The sequence below is a fragment of the Aythya fuligula genome, chromosome 1 (assembly GCF_009819795.1).
Source record: "Aythya fuligula isolate bAytFul2 chromosome 1, bAytFul2.pri, whole genome shotgun sequence".
Lineage (NCBI taxonomy): Eukaryota > Metazoa > Chordata > Aves > Anseriformes > Anatidae > Aythya > Aythya fuligula.
Window position 1 is genome coordinate 115514795 of NC_045559.1, and position 16439 is coordinate 115531233.

The 16439-nt window shown below is 47.4% G+C and overlaps 1 protein-coding gene across 1 annotated transcript; it reads right to left on the reverse strand.

The window, feature by feature from the left end:
* Positions 1-5576: 5576 nt before the first annotated feature.
* SIK1 (salt inducible kinase 1) lies at positions 5577-16235 on the reverse strand. The gene is made up of 13 exons (XM_032207347.1): positions 16012-16235; positions 15144-15260; positions 12570-12633; positions 12228-12389; positions 11831-11955; positions 11593-11716; positions 10367-10590; positions 9981-10130; positions 9248-9370; positions 8776-9001; positions 7810-8085; positions 7051-7282; positions 5577-6275 (listed from the first exon to the last, which is right to left on the reverse strand). The coding sequence occupies exons 1-13, from the start codon at positions 16162-16164 to the stop codon at positions 5864-5866; spliced, it is 2388 nt and encodes a 795-aa protein (XP_032063238.1). The 5' UTR covers positions 16165-16235; the 3' UTR covers positions 5577-5863.
* Between the last annotated feature and the right edge of the window lie 204 nt (positions 16236-16439).

Below are 16439 nucleotides of genomic sequence, written 5' to 3' on the forward strand. Positions count from 1 at the left end.
CAGTGGCTGAAGAAACTAAGGATGAGATTGTCTCTGGAGGTCAGAGCTTTAATGTGCTGTTAAAAGCACCTATACCATAAAGCAGCACCGCTGCACCGGTTTTGATTTAGCAACACCAGGTTGCATCAGCTGAGGAAGTGATCCAGAAATTGAAGTCTGCCTCTCTGTAAACACAGTGAGGGGAGAAAGGCTCTGCCATCCTGTGAGGATGGTCCAAAGGGCCCACGGCGCCGATCTGGGCACTCCCTCTTGCCCACCCCGATGTCACTGCTTTGCCACCCCCCTGCAAGGAGCAAAAGGAACAGCGTGGTCTGGCCGCTGGCCGTGCAGACCTGTAGGTCTGCTCCATTTCGTGCCCTGCTCCATCCCCACACCAGTGGTTGGCTGGCTCTATGGGGAACGAGCCTCAGAAAGTCTCCAAAACTGAAGCGTCAGTAGAAGAGATTTGAGGACAAAACAATAAAAATAACAGCAGCAGATCACTCAGAGCAGACGGTTTCACTCAAGAGCTCTGAGGGAACTCAGGCTTGAAACTGCTGACCTATTCAGCACAATACCACAACAGTTGTTGAAATGGCGTGGCACCGCGGGAATGGAAGGTGGCAAATGTTACATTCATTTTTAAAAAGGGCTTTCAGAGGCCATCCAGAGACCTGTGGGCTGGAAAGCCGGGCATACAAGATAGATGGAAATCAACTGTAACGAAGAGCAGAACAGCTCGATATGCAGATGCATGTGGTACAAGAGGAACGAGCGCAGTCGGTAGAGCGAGAAGTCCGGTACTGCCAACCCGTTAGTGTCAAGGCTTGGGCAGCTTGGCACGCTTATGAATGATCCAACTGCAAGGAGACGCAGAGCGTGCTCAGAAAACTGAAGGACAGGTTGATAAAGTGACATACGCAGTAAATACAAAGCGAGGGATATGAGGAACACCAGCCCTAGCCGTACGACGTCCATCAGGGGCTCTAAATTACCACGTCAGGAAGGAAACAGCAGGGCCACCAGGCTGAAAAGTCCAGCTCACTGCTCAACAGTTGACAACAAGGCAAAAACAGAGCTTCAGGGACCACTTGTGCTGTACCTCAGACACAGGGGCAGCTCTGCGTGGGCAGAGGAGGATACGGAAAAATCAGAATATGGAAAAGACGGCACAGAAATGTGCAGTGGTTTCCAGAGGCAGGAGGCTGACCGCAGCAGTGCTCTGCTTCGTCACCTCTGCAGTGAAGGGATATGAGAGGTCCCATCAGCTCGTGAGCAGTGTGAACAGGCAAGCGTTGCTCTTTGTGTGTCCCGTAAGCAGAGAAAGGGGGCACCCACCAGTCTGTTGGGCCGTGGGTCTGACACGAAGGAAAGGAAGCCCTTCTTTCACACAATGCAAAGTTGAGTTATGACACTCACTGTCACGGGATGCTTTGGAGGCCAGAAATATAAAAGGATTCCAAAAAGGGGTTAGCCAAATTCTTGCAGGCTTAACCCATCTGCAGCTGTTGAACACAATGACCCAGATGCCAGTCAAAAATTCCCTGAACCGCAGCTTGCTCACGGCCGGGCTGGTAAGGCCACGCAGGGATCGCGCTATGCTTGCCCTTTCCCTTTGTGTCTGCTCCTCAAGCGAGCTGCCTGATTAGCTGTGCCTTTGGCCGGGGCCACTGACACTGATAATATGTTCTGCACGACATAAAACGTGCATTAAGAAGCGAGAATGTATTACAAGAGACGATGAAGTCTGTTTACCTTACATGAATGTCTCGCCTTCGGCAGGCGCTGATATCTGATGTCTTGGGAGAAAGGCACTTCTGTCCTCCGAATCTATCCATCGTGCCCCCTGGCAGCCCCTACCAAAGAGCAGCTCTCTTCTTGATCTCTCGCAGATGCGCTGCGAAATCCATAAACCATGACACTGGATTACCTTTATCATTGATTTAGCTGTCACCACTAAAAGTAGTTAGCAGCCGTGAAATAAGCCAGCAACCGCACTTGAAGCAACGTTCTCCCGAGGCGCGTATTTTCCTTTTATTGGTCCTTAAATTAATTCTCCTTCGCTGCATGAAGCGTGCCTCCTTCTCACTTTGCGGGGTGAGGAAAACCAAAGTCCTGCCCACTTTCTCTCTCTCACACCGCAATTTTGTACGAGCAGCTGCTCTCCTTTCTGCTGCTCCTCAGCCAGCACAGGCCAGGATGACACCAGGATGCCTCTAAGTCCCCTCCTCACCGAGGTGGGGACACAGCCAGAAAGGTTTGGGACAAGCTATGCTTCACCCAGCAAGGGATAGTCCCTCGCTCCCATGGCTGGGTCATGCTGGTAGCGAAGCGTTCAGCCTGCTGTTTTACATCCAACTTGCTCCATGCAAAAACAATTTGTGTTTTTCATTGCTACTAGCCCGGCACCTCCTGCCAGCTCCAAGCACTTCCTTTAAACCAAACAAAAGACACGCAGGATTTGATCATCCACTTTTGGGGCTACGTTAAAGTTGCCAGCATCTGTCCCGCCTGGAAGGGAAAAAACACCCCGATCCCAGGAAGGAAAAGAAAGGAAAAGGCAGTAGGTGCTGCGCCGTGGTGTGAGAAACGAAGCCAAGAAAAACAGCACCTCAGGAGATATTGAAAACAAAACCAAACATGGTAAACAGGAGCAGAGGCAGATTTCAGAAGAAAGGCAGGAAGACAGTGACTAAAGCACCAGGAGTGGAACAGCGGACACATGGAAGCTGAGCCCGGAGTGCCGTGGTCTCTTTGTCCTGATTTTCCCTGCCACGCTACAGAAATCACCGTGCAGCCGCGTTGAAAACACGACCCTAGAAAAAAAAATATGTACGAGCCCTTGCTACCAGGGCAGGAGTCAGAGCAAATGCAGAGAGCTCTTTCAGCTCAAGGTGACACGGACGGATTGCTCGTCCGGTAACGACTAAACCACACTTGACCATTTTCACTCCATAGACCTCTCTCCCTGTCAGGTTTTATAACCCGATTACTACAGACTTGGGTTCGATTCAGACAGATTGCCGGGCAGTGAAAGGCTCAATATCCCATTATCAGATTTGTGAGCTGGCCATTCCTCTTCATTTAGTATGTAATAGAAAGTGTCAGCGATGTCCTGTGGGCTCAGGCTTCACAATGAGCCTTAACTACGCAAGGCGGACGTGCGCAGCTGGAGCTCGGGTGACGCTGCAGAGAAAAAAACTCCACGGAATCAGGTGCAGGACAACGATTTTAAAACATTTTTTATTTAAATATTAAATAAAACACATCGACTAATCATTTTGGTGTACATCTCTCATTTTAACATAAGAAATAAAATGATTGTTCAGTCATGATAAAAAATAAACTATACATCTTAATTAAACCAATCACGTAGTGTCTTTAAATACCCTATTGCATTGCAGACTGCAGAACAGCACTGTCAAGATATCTACAAAAAAAAAAAAAAAAAAAAAAAACTTTTTAAAATGACCTCTTTCTGCTCCAGCAAGAATTCCAAAGAGGCTCTACAGCAATTGGAAAAGAAAAAAAAAAAACAAAAAACAAAAAACAACACTATGAAAGTAAAGTGCTTGTCATTGCTTAGGACAGGAAACAAAAGAATCTGTGGCCTTTGGATCCATGGCATTTAAACAGAACAAATATTGAAGGGGAAATTCTGCGTTTTAAGTGTGTGTGCTACCCCTTACAAAACTGAAGGCCAGTTGCTGCTTTGTGACGAGCTGGCTTCTTCTCACCCCCCTCTCTCCAGCCACCTCCAGATAACATTTTGTTGTTGTTTGCTTTGTTTTTGTTTTTAAACCGCTGTAATTTAGCGTGAGACTTTGGTGTTTCCTCTGCTGCAAGGCACCACGCAGTCAGAAATCGAGCTCAAGCAGTTTTCCCTCCCTGTGAAGCTTCCAGACCACGTAGCAGCAGTGGCAAGCTGGAGGTGCAGCAATGTAGACACACAGGTACTACACACAGACAAAGAGGTCGTTTATGGAGAGCCACAGACAGAGCCACAGGACATCTTTAGCCATTCCTACTCCCACCAAGTAACCTAGTCAATCTTTGGCTTTTTTCTTTGTTTTTTCTTTTTTTTTTTTAAAAAACAAACCAAAAACAAGACAAAAAAAAAAAAAAAGGTATCTATATTATTTGCAAATGCGTAATACTGCAGGTTGCACGAAGCCAAGGTAACTTGAAGGCACCCTGTGTCACGCTCGGGAGATGGGTCCTCGGAGCATTCTGACCAAAACGCGACTGTTTCCCGACCTTCCAGCTGTTTGCTCCCTGCTCCCAAAGCTCGAACGCCCTGCCCTGCCCTGGCATGGGGGCACGGCCTGCTCTCCCCCTTACACCTCAGCACATCTCCTGTTGATGCCAACAGAAGTCACGCTCCGCCTCGGGAGGAGGAGTGGGGTTTCTACCAGAAACACAATATAAGCATCTTACAAAATATAAAAAATAACTAGTGTTATATAGTTTTCTGCTTCCTATTTATATACATATACAGCATTAAAAACCATACGAAAAAACACCTACCTAATCCAAAACCTCATTTTGCTAGTATGCCAAAAACAAACCAACCCAAAACGAACACCCAAAGATTGTGCTGTTTTACTTGCTTTTAATACAGTTTTGTTCAGAAATAGCTGTACTCTGTGAGAGTAGAATTCTGTTCTCGCCTATTCCTTTTGTCTTTGTCAGTATAGAATTAGAACCTCAATATTGCACATTTCCCCAAGAGTCAGTTCTATTTGGACCCTGATAATGAAATGCATAAAAACATAATTAGCAGCGGAAATAACGATGTGCAGCGCTAAGGAATACCCCTCAGGCAACTTGGAGGCAATCTCTAGGAGGGCTTGTTAGAAGGAAAACCCTTCCGCCACCCCGCCAGCGATAGCGGTTCCCTCCTCGGTGCCTCTGCAGGAATATGAAAAAAAAACTTAGTGTTTATAAAAGGATTCCTAGTGATCATTTAGACCAACAAAATACAGGCGTGTGCATGCGTGTATACATACGCATACACACAGCACCCCAAAAAGACATCCCTGCAGAAGACCAGACAGTACGTAATTTGGATCCTGATATCAAGGGATACATTTGTCAAGAGATTACTCGCTTCTGTGCTAATTATAAGGTTGTTTGGTTGTTGGTGTGGTTGGTTTTTAAAGGTTTTCCAGCTGATACATCAAGCAGAAAGTTCACAGTTTTCATTTAAAGTATACATATCTGGGAGGTGCGGAATGGGGAGCTTGGTTCCTTTAGAATTAAAAGCGTTAACAGGAGGAGGGGAAAAAAAACAAATGGCAATGCTTCCATTTTTGTCTTCTACGAATGCATAAATGCTGCATGCCACTGGTTTTCTGTTTATTTTCTTTAAAAGAGGTAATCATCTTCACAAACCCATAAGTGAATATTGTGAAAAAGGGAGGCTCTGGTCCCTTCTCTGAAAAGCCTCTCCCTGCTGTGTCACCACTACCGACAGCTGCTAATCTTGCATAACAGCGGAGCTGTATTGGTCTGACTTGAGTACAGTACCGAAGAGTTCTTCCCCGACCACATCCCTCCCTGTCCCCACAAATGCCCCACCCATCTTCCCCATCATTATTTTTCCTTTAAAAAAAAAAAAAAAAATTCAATTTCTATTCGTATTTGTTCAGTGCAAGAATAGTAGAAGCAAAAAGACATACATATTGCTTGGTTCAGTTCTAGAAAGTTGCTAGCTTTCTGAGCCAGCCAGCCTCTTCACATACTTCAAAATTTATTGCTTCTGAGTCACTCGTCCGCACGACGCCAGCCAGCCACGGCCCTACACGTGCCACGGAGCAGCGGTGCAAGTTCTTCGCGAGAAAAAAAACCACCACAGCAGCGCCAGCTGCAGCAGCCGGAGCTCTCATTTGACCAGGACGAACTTCCCTAGCTGGTTGGAAGTCAGGTCCTCCATCTCACAGTCCCCGTGCTGCAAAGTGACGGCCTCGTAGCTCGGAGACTGCGCGGAGAAACTCTGCTGCTGGGAGAAGGTGGCGCCAGCGGGAGAGGCGCTGCTGCTGATGTACAGGTGAGTGTCTAGGAGGTGAGCTGCTGAGGACACCGGCGACACGCTGACACCGAAGAAGTGAGGTTGGAGCAGCTGGCTGTTGCCACCGAAGGCCAGCTCAAAGGAGTTCTCTCTTTGTAGCTCGGACAAGAGAAGAGAATTGGATGTTTTGCAGGTACCTGCGCTATCTGAGGAGGGGAGGCCGCTGGTCGCAGGCGTCTGAGGACAAGCTGGCTGGAGTAGCTGGTGATGCTGGAGCTGGAGCATTCTGAACAGAGGCCGAGGGGGGAAGAGGTTAGCTTGCATTGCTAGGACGGGCTCACGTTTTCCTTCCTCCCTTCCTGCCCCAACCCCCGACACCAACTCGCCCCTTTTTTGTCCTTCTCCACCAAACCTCTCCCTACCCAGCCAGTAAAACTAAAGCAAAACGCGCCAGGCCGCCGCGTTTTCACTTGGCTTTTCCTCATGTCAGAGAGGGAGACCAGCACCAGAAAGCTATCTAGTCGCAGCGTGGCCAGCTAATAATAGATGTCCTAGAGACAACGTGTGCAGATCAACCGGAAGCACAGTTTTCCATCTCGCTTCTCTGGGAATGAAGAGGTGCCACCGCACATGACATTTGAGGCCACTGGAACCGTGCCTCCTTTGTGGGCTGTAACTTTTCCAAATTACAAGGTCTCACTTCCTCGCCATGGGAAAATTACAGGAGGAGGCAGAGGAGGAAAGAAATCATTCCCAAAACTAACAAAGAAAAATACAGCTTGCAGTGGGGAGAAGTAATGTTTTCCCCCACGGTACCCAACTGCCTCTCAATCCAGCAACCTCCGAACGCTGGGCCATCGAGATTTCAGCCTGGAACTGCACGTCCTGCGTTACGCGTGCCAGCGCAGGAAGCCACAAAGGAAGCTAAGCAGTTTATCTGCTGCCACACAGCACGGCTGAGAGGAAAGGAATCCCCAGTGACTCAACTCCCCGGCCTCTTCTGCCCCTAACCAAAGCAAGTCCCAGGAAAATAGTAAACCTCCTCCAGGCCGGCTTCTCACCTCTGCTGCTGTAGCACCTCTTCCAGGAGGCTTCTTCCCTCTCTGCTGCTCCCGCTGCTGCTGTACAGGCAGGTGCTCGGCTGCGTGTGTTGGAAAGGGCTCATGGCACTCCTTGCTGCCCGAGATGAGGAGGACTGACACACCTGCCGAGCAAAGCCTTTGATTTTATTCAAGCCGAGAAACCCTTTGGCTCGAGCGTTCTTCCGCAGCTGCTGCCTAAAAGCCTTCAAGCCTGTGGGACACGAGGAAAAGAAACGCACTTTAATCCTCCTTAGCATTTGCCTAGGAGCCTGCTTCACAGATCAGCCCTTCTAGGCAGCTGCCTTCGTTTGCGTGAGCACTGCACTACAAGAAACCGTGACTCTTGGGCTCACGGTCACAGCTCTGCCTGATGGCCAGAGCAGGACTGCTGTGACGGAACAGGGCCTGGGACAGCTGCACCCTCATGCAGACGGACACATGCACAGCAAGGGACAAAGCTGCTAGCAAACACGAAGTGCAGTCCGTATTTTAGGAAGAGGGAGGAGCTTGCCGTCCCACTCCCAGCAGCAGAAGTATCTTCATGGGCATGCTGAAGCAGCATGCGAGAGCCTCCCACCTGAGAGCCTTCCTCAGGGGGAACTGACCCTCCTCAAGGACCGTGAACACGAGAAGCAGAATGCCTCAACATAACCCCAACACAGAGGGGCAACCCCCTGCGTGCTTCCCTCTCCCGGTGGCAGGGCAGACACCCCAGCAGCAAAGCAAGGGAGGAGTTACCTTGAGTTAATGAGGTATCAGATGCTCGCCTTCCTTCTTGGAAGCTGACGGGCAGGAGGGAAGCACCTCCCATGCAGCCCTGGGCCTGTAGCACCGGGGCGTCAGACTGGGAAGCAAGGAAGGGTGATGTCATCCTGGCTGCGGCCGGGCTCCCCGTCATTACTTGACCTGCCAAGCAGCTGCTCAGGGCCACGGAGCTGTCATTTGAAGATGAAGTAAGGCAGCTGTCTGAACTCGTTCCCTCCGTGGGGCTCGCTGAGGAGGAAATGACTATACCTGCAGAGGGGAAGGAAGGACAAAAAAGCATTCCCAAGATGAGTGGAGGAAGGAACGAGCGTGACATCAGAGCGTTCTGCCCACCTACCCTGGCGCTAATTAGCAGCTGCGAGCCAGCGAGGTGTCCAGCAGCTTGTGCTGTCACAGCGCCTGATTCCAGCACGGGGCCGGAGACGTAAAAGCTGCCTGGCTCCTGCCCAGCCAGCAGGGCTCTGCCAGCACCTCCGGGCCTGTGGGGCTTCCTAGCACAACACTCCGACACGAGATTTGTGCTTTGTGAGCATTTCTGCTCGTTCAGCTCACGGGGTTTGGACACGTAGCCAATACAGTTAGTGATGACCTTGTGTTTCTTGGTTTTTGGTTGTTTGTTTTCAAATCCAGTCGCACATGCGACCACGCTCACCCACCCAAACAATGAAGCAAGCAGAGAAGGGTTATGTCCTGCTTGTGAGAACGCTTCCTCTAAAATGATCCAGGTAAAATTTAACAGTGCAGAGCCCCTTCCTGGAGGACCACACTTATTTAAGGAAAAGACAGACCTGAGGAGAGCCGACCACCTCTTTTCTGGGCTTTCCTACCCCAGTCAAGGTAAAATCAGCACATGCTCCCCAAACATCTGGCTGCTGGGCTGCTCCTTCTGTCTTTCTCCTCTAGCTAAGGACAACCTTCACCTCTCCCAGACTTACTTACATGGAGGGGCATGCTGATAGAAATGAGTGGTGACTTCGGCCAGCGTGTGCCTCCGGCTGGTGTTGCTGGGGATGCGGATGGGGTGGTCATACGCCTTAATTTCGTCTTCCAGCTCCTTCTCTTGCCTTACTTCCTCGCTAATGGTGGTCTCCAGCAGGCTGTTGGGGGAGATGGAGCGGTTCCGAAAAAGCCCATTGAAGTTGGGATCCACAGGAAAGAACACAGGCTGCAAAACACAACAGGTCACAGACTGAAGGGCGTTTCAATTACTTCTGCACTGCATCTTAATACTTTTCACAGCTCTGGGGCATGCCTCCCATAGGTGTACTGTTTGAGAAGCTACTACAACACCATGCCCAAGTGCAAAACAAAAGATTCAAGGCAGAGAACAGCAGGCACAAACTGTTGTTTTGGAGCAACAGAACAATTAAAAAAACAACGAGTTGCGCACACGGCAGCTGAGAACACCAACCTGTAATGGATTGTTCATGTCACAGTCCATTTCTGCCTGCAAGGATGGCTGAATCAGGCTCTGAGGTTGCTGGTAAAGCAGAGATGATCGCAGGGTTTCACTAGTGAGACTGTCCTGAGGCATCTGAAGGCAGAGAGAGATGCAGAGAAGCCATCACACACCGCAGTTCCATGTGATTCTTCAAACACTCAAGGCTCAAGGAATTTCAGACACCTTCTGTGCGAGCCTTCTCCACGCACTTTCTATCAAAATTAACAAAGCTGCTCTTTCAATGCCAACACAAACATAAAGTTCCTTCTCCTAACTCAGGCAATTAAACTGGAAGTATGGTTTGAAAAGGCACCAGGAGTACGCTTTAAAGGGGGGTGGGGGTGAGGAGAAGAAAAAGAACGTCAGAAAAAACACAGACTGAATCACAGAGTACTTCTGAGGATCCTAGAGGGTGTGTAACAAAGAAAACGTAAGCGATCCGTGCCTGAGAGGGCAGCCTAATCTTCTGGCTCATTACTGAGCTGCACCAGAGGCAAACTGCTCTCCGGATCACGACCCACAGGCCGTTAGGATTCCATCAGCATCCTGCTGACGAACAGTAGGCTGCACCCTATCAGAGGGCACAGATAGCGGAATCGCTTCTCAGAAGCCTCAGAATTTCAGTCTTGTTTTTCCCATAGAAAGGGGAAGGAAAAGAGAGCCCACACATATGGCTTCCCAGGTAGGTAACGCCCTTCCTCACCTCGCCATTGCTGATCTCGGAGCTCCTCGGCCTTTGCTGACGGCCAGTTGCTGAACGACTCGACAGCTGGCTGCTTCGATACTCCTTGAGGCGCTCCAAGAGCAGGTAATAAATTGCAGCAAAGTGGTTGTAGCTGCTGTTTTGTAGAGACTAGAAGACATCAAAGCATCCTTTGAGTAACAGGTAACTCGAGATACAAGCAGCCACAACTCATCATTAAGGCTTCGAAACACTATTCATAAAAATAGTTAAAATTCAGAAGGGCAGTGTGAATTACAATACAGTGTGACACTGGATCAAGGCCGGTCACTGAGCAACACACACGACTGCACCACTGGCATGCTGGTAGCCACTGAAAAGATGTTGAAGGGACAAGCACTTCTCACCTCCACAGTTCTCTGCCTGTCGATTCCAAGTGTCTGCATGATCCCAAGGACCTGTTCATTGTAGTCACCCAGGTTGGAGTTGTAGTTTTGCATGGAGAAGGACAGAGACTGCTGCTGCTGAAGAGACGGGTCAGCTTGCATCCACTTGTGCTGCTTTATTTGGGAAATAGTTATTCGTTTTGTTGGGTCCACAACCAACATCCGTCGGATTAGCGTTTCACAGTCTGGATGACAAAGATAAACTCATGAGCAAGGGGTAGAAATGACAGTCCAGCCCCAGGTCATCACTAAGAAACTTTCCCACCACCAGTGTTTGTCATCTGTGAAAATGGGATTTAAGAGATTTTTGAGCAGCTGATGCATGGTGTGACTACTAAATATTCAGACCAGCACAGGAAAGGCCAACATACATTTCATAGAAGCAACGTGTCACTACAGGAAATGAAGCTGTACTGCCTAGCAGCAGCTTTCAGGTGGCTTTCCACCTTGCAGGAGGGATAATTGTGAGTGGACGCAGGTTTAAATCTACTTGAAGCAGGTCAGAATTCAGTACAGGACTACTGTATGTACTCAGATACAACTTCCTGGTCCTTGCCTACTGCTAATTTGTTTATAACCAGAGAATCAAAGCCATTCATGGCTAAAACTGATAAAGGTCACACTTCAAAAGATATTATTCACTTGAAGAGAGAGGCACATTCACTTGTTTCTGCATCCAAATCAGGGACAGGTGATAATACGCCTCAGTTCCTTTTTCTCACCAGCCTGTTGGAGTGCAAGCGTTCAAGAAACAGCGCTAAGCCTCACTATTTCTGCTCCCCTTGGCAGCAAAGCCACACTGAAAAGTTCCCCTTCTGCATGGTTTGAGTATCTTAAAACTACACCCATGTCAACATTGCAGGCTCATTAAAAGTCTGTTTTCTCTCTTTTCTAAGCAATTATTTCTTCAGCTAGGGTTTCAATTATTTTTGCAATCCACAGAGATACTCGGAGAAAGGAAACGACAGCGTTTTAGATGCATCATGGAGTAGATATCAGAAAAGAAAGCATGTGCAACCAGACCCTGAACTGAAGTCCTACCCTACAGAAATTACTGGATACATAAAGACAAGGGGATTTCCAGCTGCAAAACCAGTCCCATCCGTCACTGTCCCAGGAAGGAACAGGACAACTATTCCTTTACTCACAGCCCCTTTTCTAACATTAGGGATCTGAATAAAAAGCACCTTCGGACATGAAGTAGGGGATGCGGAACCGCCCCTCCAGCACTCTTTGCCTCAGAGTTGGTAAGTTGGGTCCATCAAAAGGCAGAGAACCACAGACAAGGACGTACAGCACCACCCCAAGGCTCTGTCAACAGAAAACAGCACAGCACGTGAGCGATTCCAGCAGAAGCAATGGTTTTGAAAGCCCACAGCCCCTACGAAACTGTGAAATGCAAATTCTAAGAAATTTCAAGCTCACCCATATATCAAGGTGAGGGCCTTCATATTCCTTGCCTTCAAACACTTCTGGAGCTGCGTAGGGCGGGCTTCCACACCAAGTGGAGAGGGGTTCTCCTGACTTGTAGAAGTTTCCGAAGCCGAAGTCTGGAAGGAAGGTGAAAGTCTGGGGTAAGACATTGCTCAACCACATATGAACATTTCAGAAGTAGCTGGAAAAGGAGGGAAAGAAGCAGATGTATTGCTTTGTTCTCCGTGTATCAAACTGAGATACTCTTTTTTTTGTCCAAAAGGTACGTACAAAGAAACATCGGTATATTTTCAGTTACCATAAGTACATTTATTGGATCATGCTAGGGAGACTGAGTTTGACTACATGCTTAACGCTGTTTATAGAGTAAGCGTGCATTTCATATTACCTGCTAACTTGATATTCATGTTAGCATCTAGCAGAAGGTTCTCTGTTTTGAGATCTCTGTGCACGATGTGGTGGCTGTGACAATATTCCACCGCCGAAAGAATCTGCCAGAACTTCTTCCGTGCTTCACTTTCACTCAAGTGCCCGTTGGAGGTCAGATGATCTGCAAGACAAAAAAAAACGCACAAAATTTAGAAGCACCTGGAGGAAGCTTTTTGTAATATTCCATGTGCTGTACTTGCTTTTTGACAGCTGACAACACCGAGCCTGGATTTGTAGCCAGAACATATATTACACAGGACTGACAGCAACAAAGCCACAACTTCTAAATCTAAAGACTTACCAAACATTTCTCCATTCTTTGCAAACTCGGTTACAATGTAAAGCATATCCTTTGTCTCCATAACCTGTCGAGACACAAGAAAGGACACGCTTAAAGAAATGCAGACCTCTGTAGTTTCTTTCATTTCTCTAAATGTATTCTCAGACGTATCGGTTCAATTATTTATTTGCTGCAGCAGCTGGCAGTAAAGACATCTAATTTTGCACCACAACGATCTCTCCTAGCAAACTGGTAATGAAAAAGATAACAATTCGTTGTTCATGCCTACAATATACAACAGTTTCCCGTGCCATTGTTCTTCTCACCATTACTGTGTCACTTCATCTCCATAGGATAACTGGTGAGCATTTCCATACTTTTGTACACTTCCCTGAATTCCTTTGTTTGGTTAAAATACGCATGCAAAGTTTTATAATTCACCGGACGTATTTTGAGCATTCAAAGACACTTAAATTTACTTAAAGTCATCTTTGTTTCATGGCTAGCAGGTACTCAGATCAGAAGAGATACCCAGAACTTGGAAAATCAGGAAGTCATTCATATCAGACACCCCACTCCCAGTGAGCGTTGGCTGGGGACGTGGCAAGCCTCCCATGCAAGAGGAGATAGGTAGCTGCTTGTGTAACTGCACTGCCTGAGGCACATCAACAGCTGTCAATATATTGCTCAACGCTCACCTATCAATCTTGTGTCAACTTCCTCTGACACTTGTTATTTTACACGTCTTCAGAGGGAAAAAACAAACAAACAATGCTGAGTGTTTTCAAATCCATATTCAATTACTATGCCACATCCTTTAAATGTTGCCTTTCAGGTTTAAAAACAAAACAAACAAACAAAAAAAAAGAAACAAGACAAAACAAAAAATTTCCCTAGAATTGGACACAAAAGGAACAGGTATTTTGTTTTGGAAGCAGGAGGCTCGCAACAGGTTAACAATCAAACAAGTGCCGATACGACTTCAAAGGCTGCCGTTTCCAGCCTCCTAAAAGTAACTTTTTTCGAAGTCTCTCGTCCTCCCCGCACTACAAGTACACACAGACACAAAACGAAAATAAACAAACAGGGAGCAAAGGAAGAGAGGTTCCCAGTTTAAAAAAAATGAAGGAAAGTGTTCTGGGAAAGTTGCCAGCTGGATGAAATTAAGACGCCGTGCTGAAACTAAAACAATGATGAAATAATACAAGAACACACACCCTACGTCGGCATGTCATCTAATTCCATCCCTGCTTCTCAGTCTTCACCAAACAGGTAAAGCATCGATTCCAACAACAAAGAAAAGAAAACTGCTGAAAAGAAATTACGGCGCGCTACCAACGTCACATGCTCAATCAAGTGAAGTGGTTCAACTAGATGGAATTTAACCTGCTTTTCTAAAAGCTTCAAAATAGTATTTAGTATTTTCACCCACATCATTCCACTAAAATGAAATCAACAGGACTGTTAGAATGTTTCGGTATATCCTACACTGCCCTATGGGCAACAATGACGTCAGATGTTAACGCAGGATCATTTTTGTTATGATGTTTAATACTATAAATATCAGGCACTTCGTGTGTGTCAAGGTCTTTAAAAGTAATGCCTTGCCTAAGCACCTGCCTTACTGGCTTTTCAGCCTTACACATTAATTAACTTTTTTTTTTTTAAGCTAACAAACCCAACGGTAAGATCGCAACTGCTCATAGTGTGTGCTACTGCACATGGCATTTCAGACCTGCTGCTTCCCTTCTTTTGCTATTCCTCCCCCCTGCCCTTCTGGACAGGTCCAGACGGACTGGGCTACCTCATCTTCTTCTCGCATCCACATAGCACTATTTCAGATGATTAAGAGGAACTCACACCAAATGCTAATTAGATCAAACATTTAGAATTTGCAAAGCAGTCCTTGCTCACTAGACAGCTGTGATCCTGTTTTCTGCACAACACATTAATTTGTTCCGACTGTTAAAAAAAACAAACAGTGCAGAAACTGAACGAAATTAAATCAAAATTCATATTGTGAAATTCTACAAGTGGAAGGATATTTTAAATTAATTTTTAAAGCTATGCAAACTGGAGTGGAATAACCAAAAAGGTCATTTTCAGACATATTTTAAGATGTCAACATTTCTAGGCTTTTTTTTTCTTTTTTTGCTGGTGATTTTAAAGCCCTTCCACTTACGGCAAGCCCAACTTTTGCGCCTGCAACTCCGCTGTCCTAAAAGAGTTTAAGTCGTCCTCTTATCAAAAGCACGTTAAGAAGTTCTGACCTTCTGCACTGGAAAAGCGGAGGAGTTAGGACGGCAAGTTAACTGTAGAAGATCAGATAGTTTGTTTCAGATCAAGAAAAGGATTCCAGTCTGTTTTAATTGTTTTGTTTTAATCAATTTGCCAAAAGGCTGTCTAATGTACTGGAATCTTGTTCAAAGGATGATGAATGACTTTTTAGAAAAAAAAAACAACCAACAGTTTTTGAAGAACGCGCTTTAAATAAACTATTTCAATTTGCATTTTCTCTGCAAATATTTGACATGAAATCATGTGGGAGACACGCATATGTCATTCGCATGCCGCGCTTCAAAGCCGACCTCTTACCTGGTATAGCTTGATAATGTGGGGATGGTTCAAAAGCTTCATTATCTGAACTTCTCTATAAATCTTCTCCAGATTGCTTGGGTCTAACCTTGTTTTGTCTATTATTTTTATTGCAACCTGCAGATTAAAGAATTAAGAAAATAAAACAACTCCAGGCATTAAAAAATAGGTATTCCTAGAAACAAACAAACAAAAAAAAACAACAACACAACACAACAGAGCACCACACGCAAAACCACACACAAACTCACAAAATCCATGTAAAGTTGCCTCTAAAGTACGGTCCTGACAAAGCTGATTTTTCTGAACCGCACTGAATTCATGACAGAGTGTTTTCTTTTTTTCTTTTCTACATCAAAGGATTACATGTAAGGTAGTGAGCAGAACTGCAGAAACTAGCACCGGGCAGGATTCGGTAAATCTTTTAATCCACCCCATGCTAGCGAAAAACTGCTTTCTGTAACAGGCTGTTTCCTACTCGAGCGAGCGGTGTGCCTTTGACATGCAGCACACATGGAACTACAGCTGCATGCCCATTAGGAAACGCTCTCCGCCAACACTCCAAGTTTTTTGCTCTCCAAATGTTCGCGTTGAATGAAAGAATCAAACCTGCCTGCAGAGTTCTGGCGCTCCTCAGCCTGTTGGGCTCTGGGAGCAGCAGGAGGGATGTGGAGAAGGTGATGGCTGTAGTTGGCGATGTTATTTTGGAGGCGTTCTTGCTTTAGTTTTACACCAACTCCGTGTAAGGCTGTTGGTACCGAGGCAGGCAAGCACGGAGTGTGCAGCCGGGCTTTCCACCTGATTTTGTGTGTTTTTTTTTTTTTTTGTCAAGAAAGCCCCGTCCGGGCTCCCCACGAGCCGCACTCACCTGCGTCTTGGTCACCCTGTGCCGGGCCAGCTTCACCACGGCGAAGTTGCCTTTCCCCAGCGTCCTCTCGATGTCGTAGAAGCCGACTCGCAGCGGCCGCTGCTGGGCTGGCTTGGCGGCGGGCAGGGCGGCGTACTCCGACATGATCACCATGGCTCAGGCGGCCGGCGGCCGAAGGCACCGCCGACGGTCAGGACGGCAGCAGCATGGGCGCCGCGCCGCGCCCTTCACACGGCTGACAGAGGCAGCGGCGGCGGCGGCGGGGTTCTCCTCACAGCCGCGACCGTTGGGTGCGCAGCGACCGTTGGTGCGCGGCCGTTGGCGGGCGGCCGTTGCCGCGCCCGTACCTGGCGCGCGCTCCCCGCGGCTCTGCCGCCGCGCGCCTGGGGTGTGAGGCAGGGCAGGCAGCGCGCATGCGCGGCGGCGCA

Bases quoted from the DNA above. Each gene is read 5' to 3' on its own strand.
- SIK1 (XM_032207347.1), bottom strand. From the start codon at position 16,164: ATGGTGATCATGTCGGAGTACGCCGCCCTGCCCGCCGCCAAGCCAGCC. The intron at 12,634-15,143 runs GTAAGAGGTCGG...GTGTCTCGACAG, and splicing joins ACATTATCAAGCTATACCAG to GTTATGGAGACAAAGGATAT. The intron at 9,371-9,980 runs GTGAGGAAGGGC...CTCTGCCTTCAG, and splicing joins CCGAGATCAGCAATGGCGAG to ATGCCTCAGGACAGTCTCAC.